This window comes from Rutidosis leptorrhynchoides, chromosome 8 (genome assembly GCF_046630445.1).
Source record: "Rutidosis leptorrhynchoides isolate AG116_Rl617_1_P2 chromosome 8, CSIRO_AGI_Rlap_v1, whole genome shotgun sequence".
Classification (NCBI taxonomy): Eukaryota; Viridiplantae; Streptophyta; class Magnoliopsida; order Asterales; family Asteraceae; genus Rutidosis; species Rutidosis leptorrhynchoides.
The window spans coordinates 78,704,859-78,724,021 of NC_092340.1; the positions used below are offsets into that span (position 1 = coordinate 78,704,859).

The 19,163-nt window shown below is 31.7% G+C and overlaps 3 protein-coding genes across 4 annotated transcripts; 2 read left to right on the forward strand and 1 right to left on the reverse strand.

Annotated features, from left to right (window-relative positions):
• The first annotated feature begins 1,071 nt into the window (after positions 1-1,071).
• LOC139861983 (large ribosomal subunit protein uL1z-like) lies at positions 1,072-3,319 on the forward strand. 2 transcript variants are annotated; one of them, XM_071850519.1, is made up of 6 exons: positions 1,072-1,169; positions 1,453-1,491; positions 1,981-2,200; positions 2,481-2,646; positions 2,758-2,963; positions 3,079-3,319. In XM_071850519.1, the coding sequence occupies exons 2-6, from the start codon at positions 1,487-1,489 to the stop codon at positions 3,130-3,132; spliced, it is 651 nt and encodes a 216-aa protein (XP_071706620.1). In that variant the 5' UTR covers positions 1,072-1,169; positions 1,453-1,486; the 3' UTR covers positions 3,133-3,319. The 2 variants fall into 2 exon arrangements, with proteins under 2 accessions (XP_071706620.1, XP_071706621.1); XM_071850520.1 differs by having other exon boundaries at positions 1,125-1,169; positions 1,450-1,491.
• Positions 3,320-3,682: 363 nt separating this feature from the next.
• On the reverse strand, positions 3,683-6,985 carry LOC139862563 (uncharacterized). Its single transcript, XM_071851180.1, has 12 exons — positions 6,766-6,985; positions 6,613-6,693; positions 6,366-6,423; positions 6,187-6,267; positions 5,989-6,060; positions 5,635-5,882; positions 5,476-5,547; positions 4,640-4,756; positions 4,480-4,561; positions 4,348-4,394; positions 4,195-4,276; positions 3,683-3,927 (listed from the first exon to the last, which is right to left on the reverse strand). The coding sequence occupies exons 1-12, from the start codon at positions 6,936-6,938 to the stop codon at positions 3,844-3,846; spliced, it is 1,197 nt and encodes a 398-aa protein (XP_071707281.1). The 5' UTR covers positions 6,939-6,985; the 3' UTR covers positions 3,683-3,843.
• A 9,773-nt stretch (positions 6,986-16,758) lies between these two features.
• On the forward strand, positions 16,759-18,523 carry LOC139862804 (uncharacterized). The gene is made up of 3 exons (XM_071851436.1): positions 16,759-17,076; positions 17,928-18,197; positions 18,344-18,523. The coding sequence occupies exons 1-3, from the start codon at positions 16,866-16,868 to the stop codon at positions 18,397-18,399; spliced, it is 537 nt and encodes a 178-aa protein (XP_071707537.1). The 5' UTR covers positions 16,759-16,865; the 3' UTR covers positions 18,400-18,523.
• Positions 18,524-19,163: the final 640 nt, after the last annotated feature.

The window sequence follows — 19,163 nt, forward strand, 5'->3', positions numbered from 1 at the left end:
CACATTCAGTGATTGTTGTCCATTCAATGTCCAAATGAACCGGTCAGTTTATGTTAACTTCAGGTTCAATGCACAAACATTACTCCATGGTTCAAATACACTGGCCGACTTCATTTGGGCATTTAAAGCACAACTAGAACCGGAGTGGTTTCCAAGCATTAGTAAGGGGACCCGCGATTAGTTGTGAAGCATCCCGGGTTCAATTCCGATAAGGGGGACATTTTCTCCGGGATTTTTCCGCGATTAGTTGCCAAGCAACCCGGAACCCGCGATAAGCAACCCGGATCAATCCTTGGAGTTTCCTACCTAGCGTGTGTGTATTGCAAATGAGAGTATTCGATGCGAAAATATGTCGTTAAGAAAAAAAATTAACCCCTGTTCAAATTTACACACTGGTGATGGTGGTGGTAACCCCTGTTTAGAGATATCTGATGCGTTTTGTTGTTGGGTGATGTTGTTTTGTGATAAAAATCATGGTGTTAGTGAAAGGTGATATTTATGGACGTCTTAGTTACAGACTTACAGGTGCCCGTGAGCTAAGGGACCCCCACTTTTGGCTTTTAATCGCATTATTTATTCCCGCCAGTTTTTAATGGTCATTATTTGTGTTCGGGACTCCCCTCTTTTGGCTTTTAACGTCTTAATTATCGATAATAAATCACAAAAGGTGATACACGGGACCCCAGTTTTGCTTTTTAAGATCTTGATAATCGAATAAATCAAGAAATCTTATCCACAATATCCTTATCTTATCCCATCAAACACGCACCGCGCACGATATCAAGCACACTGTGCGTGCACCATGCGTGTTGTCCTATGCGTGTACGCTCTGTTTCGTAGAATAGCTCTTTTTTGCCAAAGTGCTCGGTGTCCACAGTCCACGCATCACGCACGAGCATCCATGCATCGTACGTGGACAGGGAGCATATGTTGCAATTTCTATTTATTGAGGGTAATTTTAAAGACATCTGAATGAGGGCATTGGCAAATTTCCCCTTTTTATTTCATTTGCCTTTTTAATGATTTACGTTAATGGGCTGGCTTAAGGCCCACATATTAACAGGCCCATTACGCTGCTTATGGATTTAGGGTTTCGACCTCATATACAACGTATATTATCAGCTGTTTTTGGTGCATTTGAAACCCTAATTTCAGGGTTCTTAGCAGAGGTATGATCTTCTCCTTTTCTTTCTGGCGTTTAATCTTAACGTTCTATATAAATCTGATTTACATTTTATTTGCTTATTCTGTATTATACATGTATTTAATTTAATTTATATCTTCATTATAAAATCTTTGATCTATCGATTTTGTTATCATTATATATTCATTATTATTGTAATTAGTCGTTCATTGTAATCTTCTGAATTTAGTAATAGCTGGTACAGTTTGATGATAGCTTAAACTTTTTTGAGCAAAGAATTTATATTTATTATTTGTTTTTTTTAGCAGAATCGAAGTTTAAGCAAAGCAAAAGGTTCCGAAAATGAGGTATGTTTATAGATTGCAGTAGTAAGGTTTTCGATTTTATTTGTTGTTATACTAAAATTGATGTTCGAGAACCTCATTTTGATTAAATATATGTTTGAGAAATTGTAGCCAAATATGTGAATGAAATTTTGACTAATTCATCTATAATCACTTGCAGCTGTTGGTTTAATGAATTATTTAGCATTATTAATTATTAATGTATTATGTACAATTGCAATTTTAACATATATATTAGAATTAGAATTTAGTTTATAAGTTGTTAACAATTTAGTGACATGCTCATGTTATTATCGTATGTTATACATGCTATGATCTCATTTTAACAATTAGGAATGATATTTTGGTTTAATATAGAATCTAAAAGTTATGGGCCTATTTCGAATTTGTTGCTTTTTCTGCTCCTCTTAAGTTGCAAGTGTGTAACTGTATACTCTTTAATATTATGTAGAAAATGCTCTGTTATGATTTATGGTTAATTTGGTTTTGTAGTAAGCTTCAAAGTGAAGCCCTCAGAGAGGCAATTACTCAGATTACTGCTGATGCCAAAGAGAAAAAACGTAACTTCACCGAGACTATTGAACTCCAGATTGGTTTGAAGAACTACGATCCACAGAAGGATAAGCGTTTCAGTGGTACGGTTAAGCTGCCACACATTCCTAGACCTAAGTTAAAGGTTTGCATGCTTGGAGATGCCCAGCATGTTGAGGAGGTAAATAATTAGATTCTGAGCTCATCATCATTCATAATTGTATCATTTGAATTGAATTAATTATACAAAATAGTACTGTATAGATGTGTGTATGTCACTTTCTGTGGTTGAAAATGGTGGTTTGGTAGTAATACTTTAGTTACCTTGAAGATTACATTGTTTTAAAGCACTGCTGAGTCTACAAATTTTATTTTTTTGTTTGATAGCTTTGTAAATTGTGAATATTTTTTGAAATTTTGTACAATGGAATGTGTAATTATATTGTCTACTATAATTGTAGGCTCAAAAAATTGGACTTCAATATATGGATGTTGAGAGCTTAAAGAAGCTAAACAAGAATAAGAAGATGGTGAAGAAGCTTGCAAAGGGTCACCAAGCTTTTTTAGCTTCTGAGTCTGTGATCAAGCAGATTCCTCGTTTGTTGGGCCCCGGTTTGAACAAGGCTGGTATGTGTATCTCATCTTATTAACCATGGTTATACTATCAAAATTAACTCTTATCTTTTACACTTGGTAATATTATATGATGTTTGACTTTTTTGACATTTGACTATGCAGGTAAGTTTCCGACCCTTGTTTCTCACCAGGAATCGCTTGAGGCAAAGGTTAACGAGACCAAGGCAACAGTTAAGTTTCAGCTGAAGAAGGTTCTCTGCATGGGTGTCGCTGTCGGAAACTGCGACATGGAGGAGAAGCAAATATTCCAGAATGTGCAAATGAGTGTCAATTTTCTTGTTTCTTTGTTGAAAAAGAATTGGCAAAATGTGAGTAATCTCTTATTAACATTTATATTTTTTTAAGTTAACCAAGCATATCAATGACAAGTAAAAGAAGGAAAATATGCGCTTTCTTACGCTATTTGTTTTTAATGGGATTCAGGTTCGGTGCTTATACTTGAAGACAACGATGGGAAAGCCTGTTCGCATCTTTTAAGATGGTTAATTTCTGTTTATGTTTTTGTTTTACGTCAATGTTATCAGTATTTGAAGTAAACCGAAGGAGTTCTTTTTGGCATGTTACATGTTTGTTTGGTACTAAGATTTTAGACTTTACTTTTTTGTTTTTGAGCTCTTTGTTCGTTAATACTTTAGGTATCAAAAAAGTGTCCTCTGTCATTATATTTTTTTAAATATTTTAAATTGAACAAGCAAAGCATTTTGATCTGGAATATACTCCATTATCCGGCAAATCAAGAATTACTGCTTGATAAGTAATCGAACGTTTTTTGACTGACCATCGGGTACTGGGTGCCCACACCATAAGTTCTAACTTTTTCAAGTCACACCTTAGCTAACAAAATTGCCTTTCTGGAAGCTAGCTTTGCTGTTTTAGTTTTTACTGCTTTAGTTCAGTTTTATTTGACAACCTTGTTTTATTTTACTCTTTTGAGTTTAGATCTAATAAGTTTTTTGTTCAAATAATGAATTTGAAAAAATTCAAAATGCATAATCTTGGTGGATATATCAAAAACATTGTATTGAATATAAATTCTTATTAGGCCTCAAAAATTTACAACATATAATCATTGTGTTTATTCACGTGCCTGGCTAACTTATCACAATAATAAGAAAAATCTTAAGTGGAAGCTTAGTCTTAGGATACAAATATATTCATATTAGTTATATTTGTTCCTAACAAGAGATTTCAAAGGAGTACACCAGTCAAGAATCGGTGGTTCACTACAGCATCAGCAATTGGCCTGTTTCTGAAGTCGGGATTCAGCATTGCCTGCATTCAAATATTTCGCTACAACAATCAGCTTAAATAGTACTGTATAGTAATAATATAAACAAAATTTACTATACACTTGACCATACAAACGAAATTATAGTAACCAATTCTCAATATTAACCATGCAAATTGGTCATCTCACTACCCTGCTGTGAATTAAGGACTGCTTAAATAAAGAAAAACAAGCAGTCTTATTCCAGTGGCAAGTGTAATGTTAATGAAATCTAAATCAATATTCAGGTCACTGTATTAGACATTATTAACCTGCAATAACTCCCAGCCGGCGCCATCACCCAAATCCAAAAACTTGACAGCCTCTAAATACCGATCATCGGCTAAGCAATACCTGCATTAAAGTCGAAAACATTAAAAATACAAAATTGTATAAATCATATAGATAGTAAAAAAGGTTCTTACTCTCTAGTAGCTGCAAGATCAAGTTTAAAAGTGCTCTCTAACAATCTCTGCAAGCTCAAAACCATAAATATATTGCAATATATAGAAATGGGAGAAAAAATTAAACCTTACTACAGTTGTGTGAAAACTTACTTGCAATGAAAGGCTATCCACTATTCCTGCTTCACAAAATGGAATGAAAGCCAAGTATGCAAAAAGAAGACCAGCTCCATAACTGTTAAAAAGAATTATGGGGTATGCATAAACAATAAATAGATAATAATATTAGTAAAAATTTAAGGTAAAATTTTACATATCATCAGCTATTCCAAAAGCTCGTTTCTCCATAGGCGTGTATGCCCCGGCTGATCTTGCTCGTCTCCAAAGGCCTTCAGACAATCCACCCGAATTTTCCTCGAAACTTGAAAGCCTAAATGAAAGGTTATTTTTTGATAGTTACATCCATTAACATGGGCAGTATAATTATCCATTAAGTTGGATAGTAATATAGTTTAAATTATGCTAAAACTTGAAATGCCTGCACTGATACATCAGGATTCTGGCTATAGAAGATAAGATACACCACTGTATGGATGATCGTTAGTAATCATGTGATGTTGAAAAAATCGGATCTGACAGTCAGCGGTAATAAAATATGTGCTTTGGCTGGTTCAATTATATAATATAGATAAGCAGGTATTTGTGGTAAAAAAGGTAGAAGGTTACCCTCTTCAGGAGGGGAGGGCGAGTAATCCGACCTCATAATCAGACCTCTTGCAAGGTGAGGCCCCAACCACTGGGCTAATTTGTGATGGTTATAAGCGGGTATATGTGCATTTTGGAAAAAAAGCCTAAATTTTTTGTGGATTTCATCGATAAAATGACCAAAAGAGACAATAGGTTGGAAAAATACCACCATGGAAATAAATTCACCTGAATTAGGTTAGGATCAATGGGCGAGTAGATAATATTACTTCATGCTACGATGAACAGATTTCTTACAGATGGTATCAAGCTGATCAGATAATCAGAAGCAGAATTTGTTTATCCAAACATAAAAAAACCATTTTGTGACTTCAATTGACTACCATTACCAACCAATATGCATAAATTTAGTTAGACTATGAAATGCTATACCAAGATGCATACCGTATATCAACAGAGAAGGCAAGATCACGAAGCCTGGGAACAAGATAAGCAGAATCTTTATCTACCATTGTACTGCAGTACAAATACAGGTTTTATTCCTATTTAGTATAATAAAAGCAGTTGCTCCAATTATAATAAATAATTAAAACTGCGACATACTTGAGTACAACTGAAGCTGGGCCAATGCTCTGATGTAACCTTTCGTTATCATGCATGTATGCCAATCCACATAAAGCACCTTGAAGCAACTTAATAATATAATATCTTTTGCGTTTTATATATTGTTCTTCTTCAAATGGATTCCATAATTTCTGTTCTCCAAGAGCACGGTTTTTAGAAAGTTTCTCACTTGAAGCTTTAGCATAGTCTGTTGCACAATATTTTCCATCGTTTCGAAATGCAAGCCACTGACCACCATTAACATCACAAAGAAAATAATCAGTATTCACATATAATTAAAAACAAAATGTATAAATGACATATAATTTTGAATGTATTTTGGAAGTTGACAACCTGCTCTCCCGTTTTCGTCTCAAAACCTCCCAACAAAATTTGTATATTTTGGCAAATGGATGGTGAACAACTCTGCAGAATGTCAGTATATAACTAAACGATGCAAACAAGTACTAATAACAAAAATCCTATAATTTTGAGTCCATAAAAAGTTAGCATTTCAATGAATCAAATTCAATAGTGATATTCAAAAAGTACTTGAAGAAAAGCATGAGATTTGAGCTCATTCGAGGCCATCATATCGGCCTCGAGACCGCCTACTTGTTTCCCTGGATAAACCTACACGATATCATCATATTCATCAAAATTCAATACAAACTAAAGTATCACACACACAGATTAATTAGTAGTTACACACTTAAGATGATGAAGATAACCTTAAAGATAATTGGTGTGCCCCTACTAGGGCCCTGAGTTATTCGTCCCTCGTAAAGCCTGCAAAATAACTGTCACAGCAGATATCAATAGGAAGATGCAAAATCTAATCTAATAACCCATATATACATATACATATATATATATTAATTTACACTACACCTATTTATTCATACATATATAGTAATTAATTAATTATTCAGTAATATCATCAGCTAAAGTTTCATTTCCATTAACAATAACACAGACCTAATTTGCACATTGCCTTCTGTAACATCCTGAAATCTCAATCCACCAACGTCTTCTAATTGTGATTGAAGACCTGAATAACTATACAAACAAGTTTGTTTAATCAATACAGTAAGCGTGCTTATTGGTGAAGTAGATAATATTAGGGTTTACCTAGTGACGCTCATGAAACCATAGCTTCCGATTAGCTTACCGACTTCAAATGATTCTGGATTCATGATAAGACTGGCTCTATATCGTCCGTGTGTTCCGTGCTTTTCGTTTTGTTTGAATTTTAGATTGAAGCTGTTAATAGCATTGCAAGCAGTTAGGGTTCCGGCGACCATTTTGTATGAAATTCCGTTTTCCGGTTGACGCAATGACGTTGAGTGACGACTATATCCGATAAAGGATTATGAGGAATTTATAGATACTATTCCTGCTAAGTTATGGACAGGAACACTGTAAAAAAAACGATTACTGTCGGATTAATCCAGATTAGTCAGTCATTTTTTAAAAAGATTTTTCAAAATCCTTTTAATTAATATTAATATTAATATTAATATTAATATTAATATTTTAATACCTATATCTAAAAGGGATGATTCTCACACACACTTTTTTAATACTCACACTCCTATTTTAACCTTTTACTCTTCTAATAATACTCAATTGGTGTGTGAGGATCAAAAAAGTGTGTGTGAGAATCATCCCCCATATCTAAAAGGCAAAGTGGAGTGAACAGTACTATCCCTTTTTCACTTTTCGCAAACTTAACCCCCCAACTTCTATCAAAACACAAATCGACCCCCACTTTATACTATCCCTTTTTCACAGTGAACAGTACTACCCATTTTTCACTTTTCGCAAACTTTGTGATGACCCGGGAATTTTCGACCAAATTTAAACTTAATTTTTATATGTTTCCGACACGATAAGCAAAGTCTGTAATGTTGAGTCTCGAAAACTTAGAAACTAGGTTCGTATATTCAATTGACCTTTGACTATCTCCGACGATTCATGAACCGTTGTGTGTAAATAAATATGAAGGTATATATATATATATATATATATATATATATATATATATATATATATATATATGTATATAAGTGTATATATAAGATTGTAAACTAATAAAATACACTTTAAACAATTTGAAATTTAGAATGTAAAATAACAAACAGAATAATTAAGTTATTATTAAATAGAATATATATATATATATATATATATATATATATATATATATATATATATATATATATATATATATATATATATATATATAATATTATTTGAATCTATATAGATAATTATATATAAATGATTTCTATTAATAATTTTTATACTGTAACAATTATAAAACATATGAATGTTAAATAGTCAATAGATGTATTCATATAATTATTAGATATTAGAAAATTTATAAATTAATATATTAAATGTAATTACAAGTTAAATTATAGTATTATATGCATTCATTATTTATATTAAAATAAGTATTATTAATATTATTAATAATATTATTGTTATCATTTTATTAGGATTATTATTAGTAAACTTATTAAAAATTATCAATTTTATGATTGATAGGATCACTACTAATTATTATTATTATTAATACAATTATTATTTTTATGAATATTATTATCATTATTATTATTGGTATTTTTGTTAATAATAATAATAATATCAATATTATTATTATTAATGTAATTAATAATTATTAATATAAAAAAAATCATGTTTATAGAAACTGTTATTTACGCGAATTATATCACTGATATATATATATATATATTCCTTTTTGGTGCTTTCTGCTTTTTCTTTTTCTTTGATCCGTGAACACGGTCTACATCAACAACCCTACAAAAAAAAAATAATGTTGATCAATTGATTAATTGTGAAATCCATCCTGCGAGCAACCTCACAAAACCCTTTTTGCCATTTGAAAAAGAAAACAGATGCTGTATATTAATTTTTTTTTTTTTTTTTTCTTTTCTCCTCGTTCTGTCATAAATTCAAAATCCTTTAGCTTTGATCTGATTTGGATCAAATTTAGGAAAAGTATGAATGCAGATGTTTTAATTTTCATGTCGTGATTGTGTACTTACATTTTCAGATTTCAATTCAATAACACAAAGATAAATTTTAGAGTCAAAGTTTAGTTATAAAAAAGTCAACCGAATCTTAATTTCTCAAATTCAAAAATTAGAAGCTGTTTTAGATTTAACTGAAGTTACAGAGAGTTTCTAGGAGTAGTTTATAACAAATTTCATGTTTGAAGTTTGGTCTAAAACTTTATTAAATTTAGAATCCATATTTTTTTTTTTTTTTGTGTTTCTGAGTCTCGACGAACAGCAAGCTGACCTGCTTTTAGTTATATTTTTTTTTCGATTACCTTATTAATTAATTACAACACTTATTAGTTTTTTCTAATTATTGCAAGTTCTAAATCTTGATTGGAAATTCGATGTATGGGCTGAGATGTCTGGTCGATTACAGATATGAGAAAGAGATGAAAGGGAAATAATTGAAATAAGGGTTAAATATTATTGGATACGGTATTAAATTAGAAAAACCGGCAATAGCCGGATGGTCATGGGTGTTGGTTGGGGAGCAGGAGATCTCGGGTTCGATCCTTGCTTGGTGCATTCTTTTTGTTTCTAAGGTAGTTTTTCTTTTTCTATTATTATTATTATTATTATTATTATTATTATTATTATTATTATTATTATTATTGTTATTGTTAGTGATATAGTATTTATTATTAATATCATAGTTGCAAGAAATTAAAGTATTACTAGTACTATTTGTATTATCTTTATAATCATTAGAATTGCCATTATAATTAGTATTATAAGTAATACCATTATTACTATGATTAATTTTATTGTATTATTAATGTATTATAATTATCATTGTCATTATTATTATTATTATCCTTATCAATACCATTTAAAAGTATTATGATTAAAATTATAGAACTATCAATGTTATTATTAGAAATTGTTATTAGGACTAACATGATAGTTATTATTATTATTATTACTAATAAAAGTATTAGTTATCTTTATTATTAGTAATACGAATTACGATTATAGTCACCAATATGAATAATATTATTATTATTAGAATTACTGACTAATCATTTTTGTAATTATTAGTATTGTTGTTATTAGTAACCTAAGTATCATTTTAAACCATAACATTACTATTATTAGTATTATTATTATCAATAAGATTATTAATATTATTAGGAGTAAATCATTGTTATCAAAACTATCATTTTAACATATAAATATTTTGTACATAAAATATACTATTTATATATACTAAAAGTACATTAATATTTTATATACAATATATCAAACATATTAATAGTAATTATATAAATACTTACATATAATCAACTAATGATTTTAAATATAATACTAACCATATATATATATATATATATATATATATATATATATATATATATATATATATATATATTAATATAACTAAATATATAAATATTAAGCATTTTAAAGATATACACAAACTAAATAAGTATAAGGTATAATTTAAGATATAATATATAAACTTGTTCGATTACGATTATACATTTTAATTTATATACAAATGATATAGGTTCGTGAATTCGAGGCCAAACCTGCATTGTTCAATATAGTATTATGTATTTTTACTACAAAATACAATACGGTGAGTTTTCATTACTCCCTTTTTATATATATTTTTGGGACTGAGAATACATGCGCTGCTTTTATAAATGCTTTACGGAATAGACACAAGTGATCGAAACTACATTCTATGGTTGAATTATCGAAATCGAATATGCCCCTTTTTATTAAGTCTGGTAATCTAAGAATTAGGGAACAAACACCCTAATTGATGCGAACTCTAAAGATAGATCTATCGGGCCCAACAAGCCCCATCTAAAGTACCGGATGCTTTAGTACTTCGAAATTTATATCATGTCCGAAGGAGGATCCCGGAATGATGGGGATATTCTTATATGTATATTGTGAATGTCGGTTACCAGGAGTTCAATCCATATGAATGATATTTTTGTCTCTATGCCTGGGACGTATATTTATGAGAAATGGAAATGGAAATCTTGTGGTCTATTAAAATGATGACAATGGTTATTTATGTTAAACTAATGAACTCACCAACCTTTTGGTTGACACTTGAAAGCATGTTTATTCTCAGGTACGAAAGAAATCTTTCCGCTGTGCATTTGCTCATTTTAGGGATATTACTTGGAGTCATTCATGACACATTTCAAAAGACGTTGCATTCGAGTCGTTGAGTTCATCAAGATTATTATTAAGTCAATTATATTTGGATATATTATGAAATGCTATACATGTCTGTCAACTGTCGATGTAACGAAAGTCTGTCTTTTAAAAACGAATGCAATGTTTGTAAAATGTATCATATAGAGGTCAAGTACCTCACGATGTAATCAACTGTTGTGAATCGTTTATATTCGATATGGACTTCGTCCGGATGGATTAGGACGGGTCTTCACAAACTTAACCCCCAACTTCTTTTCACAATGAACAGTACTATCCATTTTTCACTTTTCGCAAACTTAACCCCCAACTTCTATTAAAACACAAATCGACCCCCACTTTATACTCTTATTATAATACAAAACTTAACCCCCCAACTTTTATTAAAATACAAATCGAACCCCCACTTTACTAACTTTTTTTTCTTTCTAATATTCAATTTTCACAAACTTAACCCCCTAACTTTTATTAAAATACAAATCAAACTCCCACTTTATACGTATATTTTTTTCAAATTTCACAAACTCAACCCCCTAACTTTTATTAAAATACAAATCGAACCCCCACTTTACTAGTTTTTTTTTTTTTTTTAAAGAAGCAACTTTTACAAAAGGAACAACCCTTCAATGTTAGATGTCGAAAAAAATTCTTTTTTACAAAATAGATCAAGATTTTTTTTTAACTCGCATTCAAAACGGAGCTCCCGGCGCGAAGTGAGGGCTCCACAACTAGTTAATATTAATAGGGCAAAATCAAATTTGATAATTAAAGATTTAAAGTCAGTTAAAGTTAAAATTTATCACCATTTTAACCTAAAATATAAATTAGAACTTTATATTTTGTCAATAAAATGAATAATTTTAAATAATTATTTTAAAATTTTAATTTCTTTTTTGTTATTTTTCAATATTTACACAAATAATTTTTGAAATTTAATATTTACATGTATGTATAAAGTTTAATCCCCGAATTATCGATTACTCATTATAAAGTCCAGCAATTAATCTCCGAATAGCGAATTTTACAACTTTCGACAGGAGGTTGGTAATACGGGGTTTAGCTTCCATTCTACATTAATACTGTAACATATTACGAGTGGTTTATTAGTCAATTAATTTTGTTTTTAGTAAAAAAAAAAATTTGAGAGTATGGCTCTAAAATCCATTAAAAAGGTTTTTACAATAGTGTGTTTAGCTACAAGTTTTGATTTCCGATAACAAAAGTAAGTAGCATTCCTTAAAATATACTCCATTAAAAAATATAATTAAACTTCGTTATAAACTAACTCAACTCAGATAGAGTTGTATAAAAGGTTATTAAATTTAAGAATTTTCTGAAGATAATCGTAAGAGCTATTTAAAGAAAAGATAGTTATAAGGATTACCTCAATGATTTATGTCATATTAACTTTTAGAAACCAACTCATCAACTATAGTGTACCATCATTTATTCATGAGAAAGTTCTTTAAAGATATATTTCTTGAAAGTATCATTAGAAAATTTCCTTATATTTATTTATACCGTATGATTTTTCCAACGAATTCTAAGATTATAATTATTAACTTAGTGAAATGACCCGTGAAATCACGGGTTTGTTTAAATGATACAGTTTAATAATATATTTTAGATATTAAGTGAATATAAATGTTAAACTCATTTAGTTTAATGACCTGTAGAACCACGGATTTCGATTAAGAAACTTGTCGTTGTTTTTAGAAACATATTGATATACTTAACTTGCTCATAATAAATGAACTACATTTATTCTCTCACTACCATCTTCTAATTCTCATCACAATTACTGTTTTCCTTGTCATAAAAATATACATTACATTTTTTTATTGAAACATGTAGTTCGGATATATATGTAACGTAATTAATCCCGTAAAGAGAACTCATATTTGAATAATAATAATAATAATAATAATAATAATAATAATAATAATAATAATAATAATATAATATAATATAATATAATATAATATAATATAATAAATAATAATAATAATAATAATAATAATAATAATAATAATAATACTAAAATTTACACAAAAATTGAGTATTTATATTTTTAATAATTATAATTAATAATAACAAATGCCTCTTGAATTTTTTTCGAAACTTACAATATAATTATTATATGAAGGTTGTACAATATGTTTCAAAGTTTGTAAATGTGTTCACAGGTTATTTTATAAAAGATTGTACAATTTGTTAACAAGTTTGTACATATAGTCATGAGGGTATTTATATATTTTCGGTATTTATTTGTTTTGATTTTGTATTCATTTTTAGTTATAACTAGAAAAAATTCGACCGCGCGTTGCTGCGGTTGTATTCAACGCGCGGTCATATTTGTATATACGTTGTTTGGTACCTAATATATCTAGTAGGTTGGGTTGTTTGTTGGACGTGTACGTATATGTATGAAATATAGCTCGAAATATTTAGTGTTTTTTTGACGATGTCCGTTTCGCGAATAGTTAGTCGCGTTGTGTTCGTAAAATAATATCGAATTGAACGGTGGTCTCGGAAAAATTTAGCTCGCACCGAGCGAGAATATAGGGCCCGTTATTTAGTATTTTTTTAACGATGCCCGTTTCGCGCATAGTTAGTCCCGTTGTGTCCGTCTGATTTTTTCGAGTTGAACGGTGGTCGCGAAAAATTTATACTCGGACCGAGCGAGAAGATAGGGCCCGTTAAAAATATGGGTGGAATCATTTTCTTTTGTTTTTTTTTAAATTATATATTTACACTTTTTACCCCTAAAAAGTAGAAAGTTGGGGGGTCGTTGTGTATATGAAGCCGAATTTGAGGGGCCGGGTGTAGTGTGAACGAAAACTCAAAACGACATTCGGATAAGACTGAAGCGATGATTTTTCCCATGCATATTAGTATATAGGATTAATATATTTCATAATAGAACTAATATATAAAATAATAATGACATTATCATTATAAAAATTAAAAAGTAATTATTGAAATGATAACATCATCATTTTAGAGGTTTATATGAATATATAGATGTAATTAAATAAATTATTATAATAAATTAATAAATATCACAGGGATTATTGGTTTAATTTTTAAAAGTCGATTGGTGTATGAAACCATTCGACCAGTTGCAAATCTGGTTTCATGGTTCGATGCAGTTTGATACTCAAATAGTATCCTTCGACATTCCTTTGTCCTATGACTTCTAATGAAACAGAAACTCAAAACCCAAGACAAGCTTAAGGTTTGGGAAGTTCAAAATGTGCAGGCTCTTGTTTGCCCTTTATGTTTGTGTAACACCCTAGATTTTTTTTTTAAATCACAGCGGAAGACTTAATTTACATAAATACCCTTAGTTAATTACTTCATTACAAACCACCGGTGTTACATTAAACGACTAGTTACATATTTATAAAAGTTAAGACATCAGAGTTCGTCTTGTCAAACATATGTTCCACGCGACTCCCGTCCCTACCAGTACTAAGATCCAAAACCTGCAAGGGAGGAGGTGAGGGATTAGCACAAGGCTAAGTGAATGGAACTATCAAAAGGTCTAGCATACAGTACCAACTTGCACTCCTATATCAACAGCTATATGCATCCACATACAACAAACAACAACTAGCAACTGTGCTCCAACTAGAGGATCGGCGGCTTGTACGGGCACACTACCACTAGCTGATCAGTCTAGCGTCTACCGATAGTCTTTACTACTGAATCCCCAGTATAGTCATCCACACGCAGGTGATGCGTCATTCAGCACTATACTCAACAAACAGTAGCCAACTAGACCCAACCACAACTAGGTTGACCTCTCTGAGCTGAACCTAACAACAATAGGTTCCAATAACAACAACAACAACTTGTGCACATACAACCAGTCAACAACAACTACTACTACTACTACTACTACTACTACTACTACTACTACTACTACAGGCAACTAATACTACTAAAAGCATGGCAACCTTAACTGCGATCAACTATACAACATAACTACTAATCATGGCAACTATCGATAATATAAACATAGTAGCGCAACTTGCTACTATATACTACACCCAGAGATAATCCCACTCACCGATTACCAGCAACCAGCTCAGATAAACTATCACTGAGCTTCTTCCTTATCCTTATCACCTGAACATAAGGCAAATCAAGTTAGTTTCTATCCGTTAACACAAAACAACACAGTACAGAAAATCAGTCACAAAAGCGCCGCTAAAAGTCCACCTAACACTTATGCACTTTCAAAATTAACATCCTGAACACCAAAATACAAACGGGCAGCATAACGGCTAGAAAAAGGCACTTTGGTAAAACATTCTGCCCTGGGCACACAGTCGGTCGACTGTCTCCTCAATTGGTCGACTGACGTAGATAGTCGGTCGACTGTTGACACAACCGGTCGACTGACTTTCCCAATCGGTTGACTTATTTGGTATTTCCACAATCGGCTGAAAGTCAAACTCAGTCGGTCGGTTCACTCTCCAGCCGGTTGGTTCACCCTCAGTCGGTCGAGCCGACTGTGTTCATCTTCCTCAGAAACTGAACAAAGGCTACGGACTTCACGATGAAATCCTCAAATCTCGATCTAGAGTTCGTTTTAAACACCAAAATCGACCACAACTTGTTCACTACTTGTTATAGACTCAAAACCCACAACAATTTGATCATAACAACACTTAAATTACTTGTTTTGACACAAATTCAAGCTTTTTACAAAACTCACACAAAACCATGAATTTAACAACGAATTGAACACAAAAACACATGTTACTTACCTTGATAGACTCAGTAATCTGTAAGAAACAAGATGGTATGAACAATTTGAGCTCTAGAACACAATTTAGGAATCTAGGGTTTGAGATAGGAGATGAAGTGGGTACGGTTTGGTTTAGGAAATTTCTAGAGGGAGGAAGAAAATGAGAGGAAAGGGCAGTACAAAACACTTATTTGGGGTTAAAACCCCATATCCCACAACACAAGGGTATTTATCAGTTATCTGATATCTTTCGTACCTCATTAGGCGGACCTAACGGAGTCCAAATTAAACAAACGAACCTGTTATGTGACCCTTGTCACAAACTGGTCTCAACTAAACAACCAAATAATTATAAACATATAATTATTATAATAACATACAATCACACCCAAGGTTAAAAGGGTCATTTCAGCTAGGCCCGATAACAGGATGTTACAGTTTGAGTGCCAAGATTCACATGCTCACCTTTTCTTCGAATGTATCTACTCCTCTTCGGTTTGGAACTATGCCCTTCAATATACGTTAGTTTCTAATAGTTACGAGTGGGATGTGGTGGCAAACGACATTGTGGGCTATAGATCGAGCATGAGTGCAGCTTCTTTGGTAGCCAAGTTGCTTTTTGCCGTTGCGGTTTACTTCATATGGCAAGAAAGAAACTTGAGGTTATTCAAATCTAAGAGACGATATGCGAAGGTTTTGTTTGATCTTATCTATTCGTCAGTTAGGATAAAGCTCTTGTCTGTGCGTTTTAACGAATCACGCCAAATTGAACAGCTAAGGATCACTTGGAAGTTGTGAAGCTTCGGTTTTTCTTTGTGTTTTTTGACGTTGGCTTTTGTGTGCCTTTGTTTAGGCTTGTTGTTTGCTTGGCTTTAGTTTTCGTCTAAAGCAGCAGTGCTTCATTGGTTGTAAACTATTCTGTTATTATTTTAATAAAAGTTCACTGGAGTAACTGTTTACAAAAAAATAAAAATAAAAAAAGTCATGATTGGTGTATTATTGTGTAAATTAAAAGTTTATATGGGCTTTTTTGAGTAGCCCAATTTTGACCCAATAAATTGTGATCAAACTACAACTATCTCGACTAGAAGCCCTATTTCATTGAGTTTATCGATCGATCCAAACGACTGAACGAAAATTTCTCATCTTCCACCGGCCACTGATTCCATTTGTGTAAAGAAAGAAAAGCTAATCAGCAATCGGTAAAGATGTCGTGTTCAATCGGTTTCGCATCATCATCATCATCATCATCATCATCATCATCTTCATCTTCGATTATTCCACCTTCTCAATTTTTATCAAAAATTTCACCAACTACCATCAATCGTTCTGTGGTGCGCTTCCCTGGTCGTCCGTACACCTTCAAGTTCGCTATTAAAAAGATCGGAACAGCTTCAACAAGGATTGGGTGCTTTGCTGGTATGTTATTAGTTCCAGTTTACTTATTCGATTTGCAGTATTAGTTCAGCTATCCTTATGTCAACGTTGATTGAAATTTTGATTACTATTGGGGAAAATTACTTCAATAGCATGTTTTGTAACCAAATTAACATTTTAACCAAATTCTGACTTCGTGCGATATCGTTTAGATTCTGTACGATATTTTTGATTCTGTGCGGTATTTTTTGATTTTACGCGGTGTATTTTAAGAGCAGGTGCAGAGAGGTCAACAAATAGAAAAAGAACTATAGTGTGATTGTTGGTTAGTTTCAGAGAATCGTATGCAAATATAGCTGCATCTAAGCTTATATCTGCATAGAACCCTTTTAACCTGAGACCTCTTTTTGACTTTTTTATAAGAAACCATGATCTCTCTTGTATGTACATAAGTTAATGGCTTGTTACGTTACACATTCGTTCGTGTTCAAAATACGTTATGCATACATCACTTAAAAAAGAACTTGTTTTGATGTGCATACCCGTTTTGAAAAGTAGTAATCACTGCTAAGGTTGTACACTGGTCCTTCGAGGTTGCGATAACATCTAAAGCAGGATAATGCCATACACTCAATGAGGCTTATCCTTCTCAACTAATCTTTTCGTTAATACATACATTTAAACCTTTTTAATACATCGGCATATACATACACTTTCATACTTATTGACTTATTGTCATTAGTATACTTTATACAGACATCACATTTTGAGTATAGCTTTGTTTTTCTAACATTAGTATTAAAATCATGTAGAGAACTTGTTTGTAAAGTTAGTAACTTTACTCAAAATTGTTTTTTTTAAACTACTTTTTGATGAAGTTTGACTGATTGCAGCATTAAATCCCCAATTGAAGACTACTTTGGATAACGTTGTAACATCACACAAGGTGATTCTTTTCATGAAGGGAACAAAGGACTTCCCACAATGCGGCTTCTCAAACACGGTTGTTTCAATTCTGAAGGCAGTCAATGTACCTTTTGAAACAGTTAACATATTGGAAAATGAAATGTTGCGTCAAGGGTTAAAGGAGTATTCTCAATGGCCAACGTTTCCTCAACTTTATATCGATGGCGAGTTCTTTGGTGGCTGTGACATAACTGTTGGTACGTCGATTCCCTCATGGTTTTGAATATTCTCTGCGCTGTAAAATATCATAGTGTTGAAAACAAAATTTAGATGACCAGTTTTATGCATGTTATTTCTTCATGGATATATAGTACTCATATATAATCACTGTCTATTATTTCAGATGCATACAAGAGTGGAGAGTTGCAGGAAATATTGGAGAGGGCATCATTATCCTGATTGATTCAAGTTTGTATAAAGCCTCCATTATTGTAATGAAACATGTTATATATACCATATCTCCTTATGTATTTGACTCTATGCAACCTCAATGGAGGTTCTTTAAGTTGTATTTGTCAAAGAATACGTCTCTTCGCTTGTGTTTCAAATAGTGTTGTAAAACTCCCCGATTAATGCCGAGTACTCCTCAATTACCCCCTTTTAGAAACGGCCGAGCTGATTTTTCAAAATCCGAGTAAGTAATTGATCAACCTCGGTCAATGGGTCAAAATCGGATTTAGTTGGGCAAAGTTGGATTTAATCAATGTTGGTCAATATTTAGCAAATGAAGATTATGTTTATGACATTTATGTTGACGTTTATGTTTAATTTTTATAGATTTTCTTGTATTTATACATATAATTTTAAAATTTATTACTTTAATGTATAAAAAGTCCAATCCAATTACTCACCGAGTTGCTGATTACTCCCTTAAGTCCCGATCAAGTACTTTCTGAGTAGCAATTTTAGCTACCTTGGTTTCACTAAAGTACACGGAGAAAAGATTTATGTATAATTCCATAACATTCACATTCAAGTATTCAACATTTGCCAATTAACTGCCTTGTTTTGTATGGTATTTGTCATTCAATCTCAAAATCAGACAGTGATGAAGGCAAAAACAGAGGCGTGATGGGCAAACATTACAAAGTTTAGTATCACAAATTGGCTGAATGTTTAATATACTAACTTTGATATACTCTTCTTTAAAACTGACACACAAC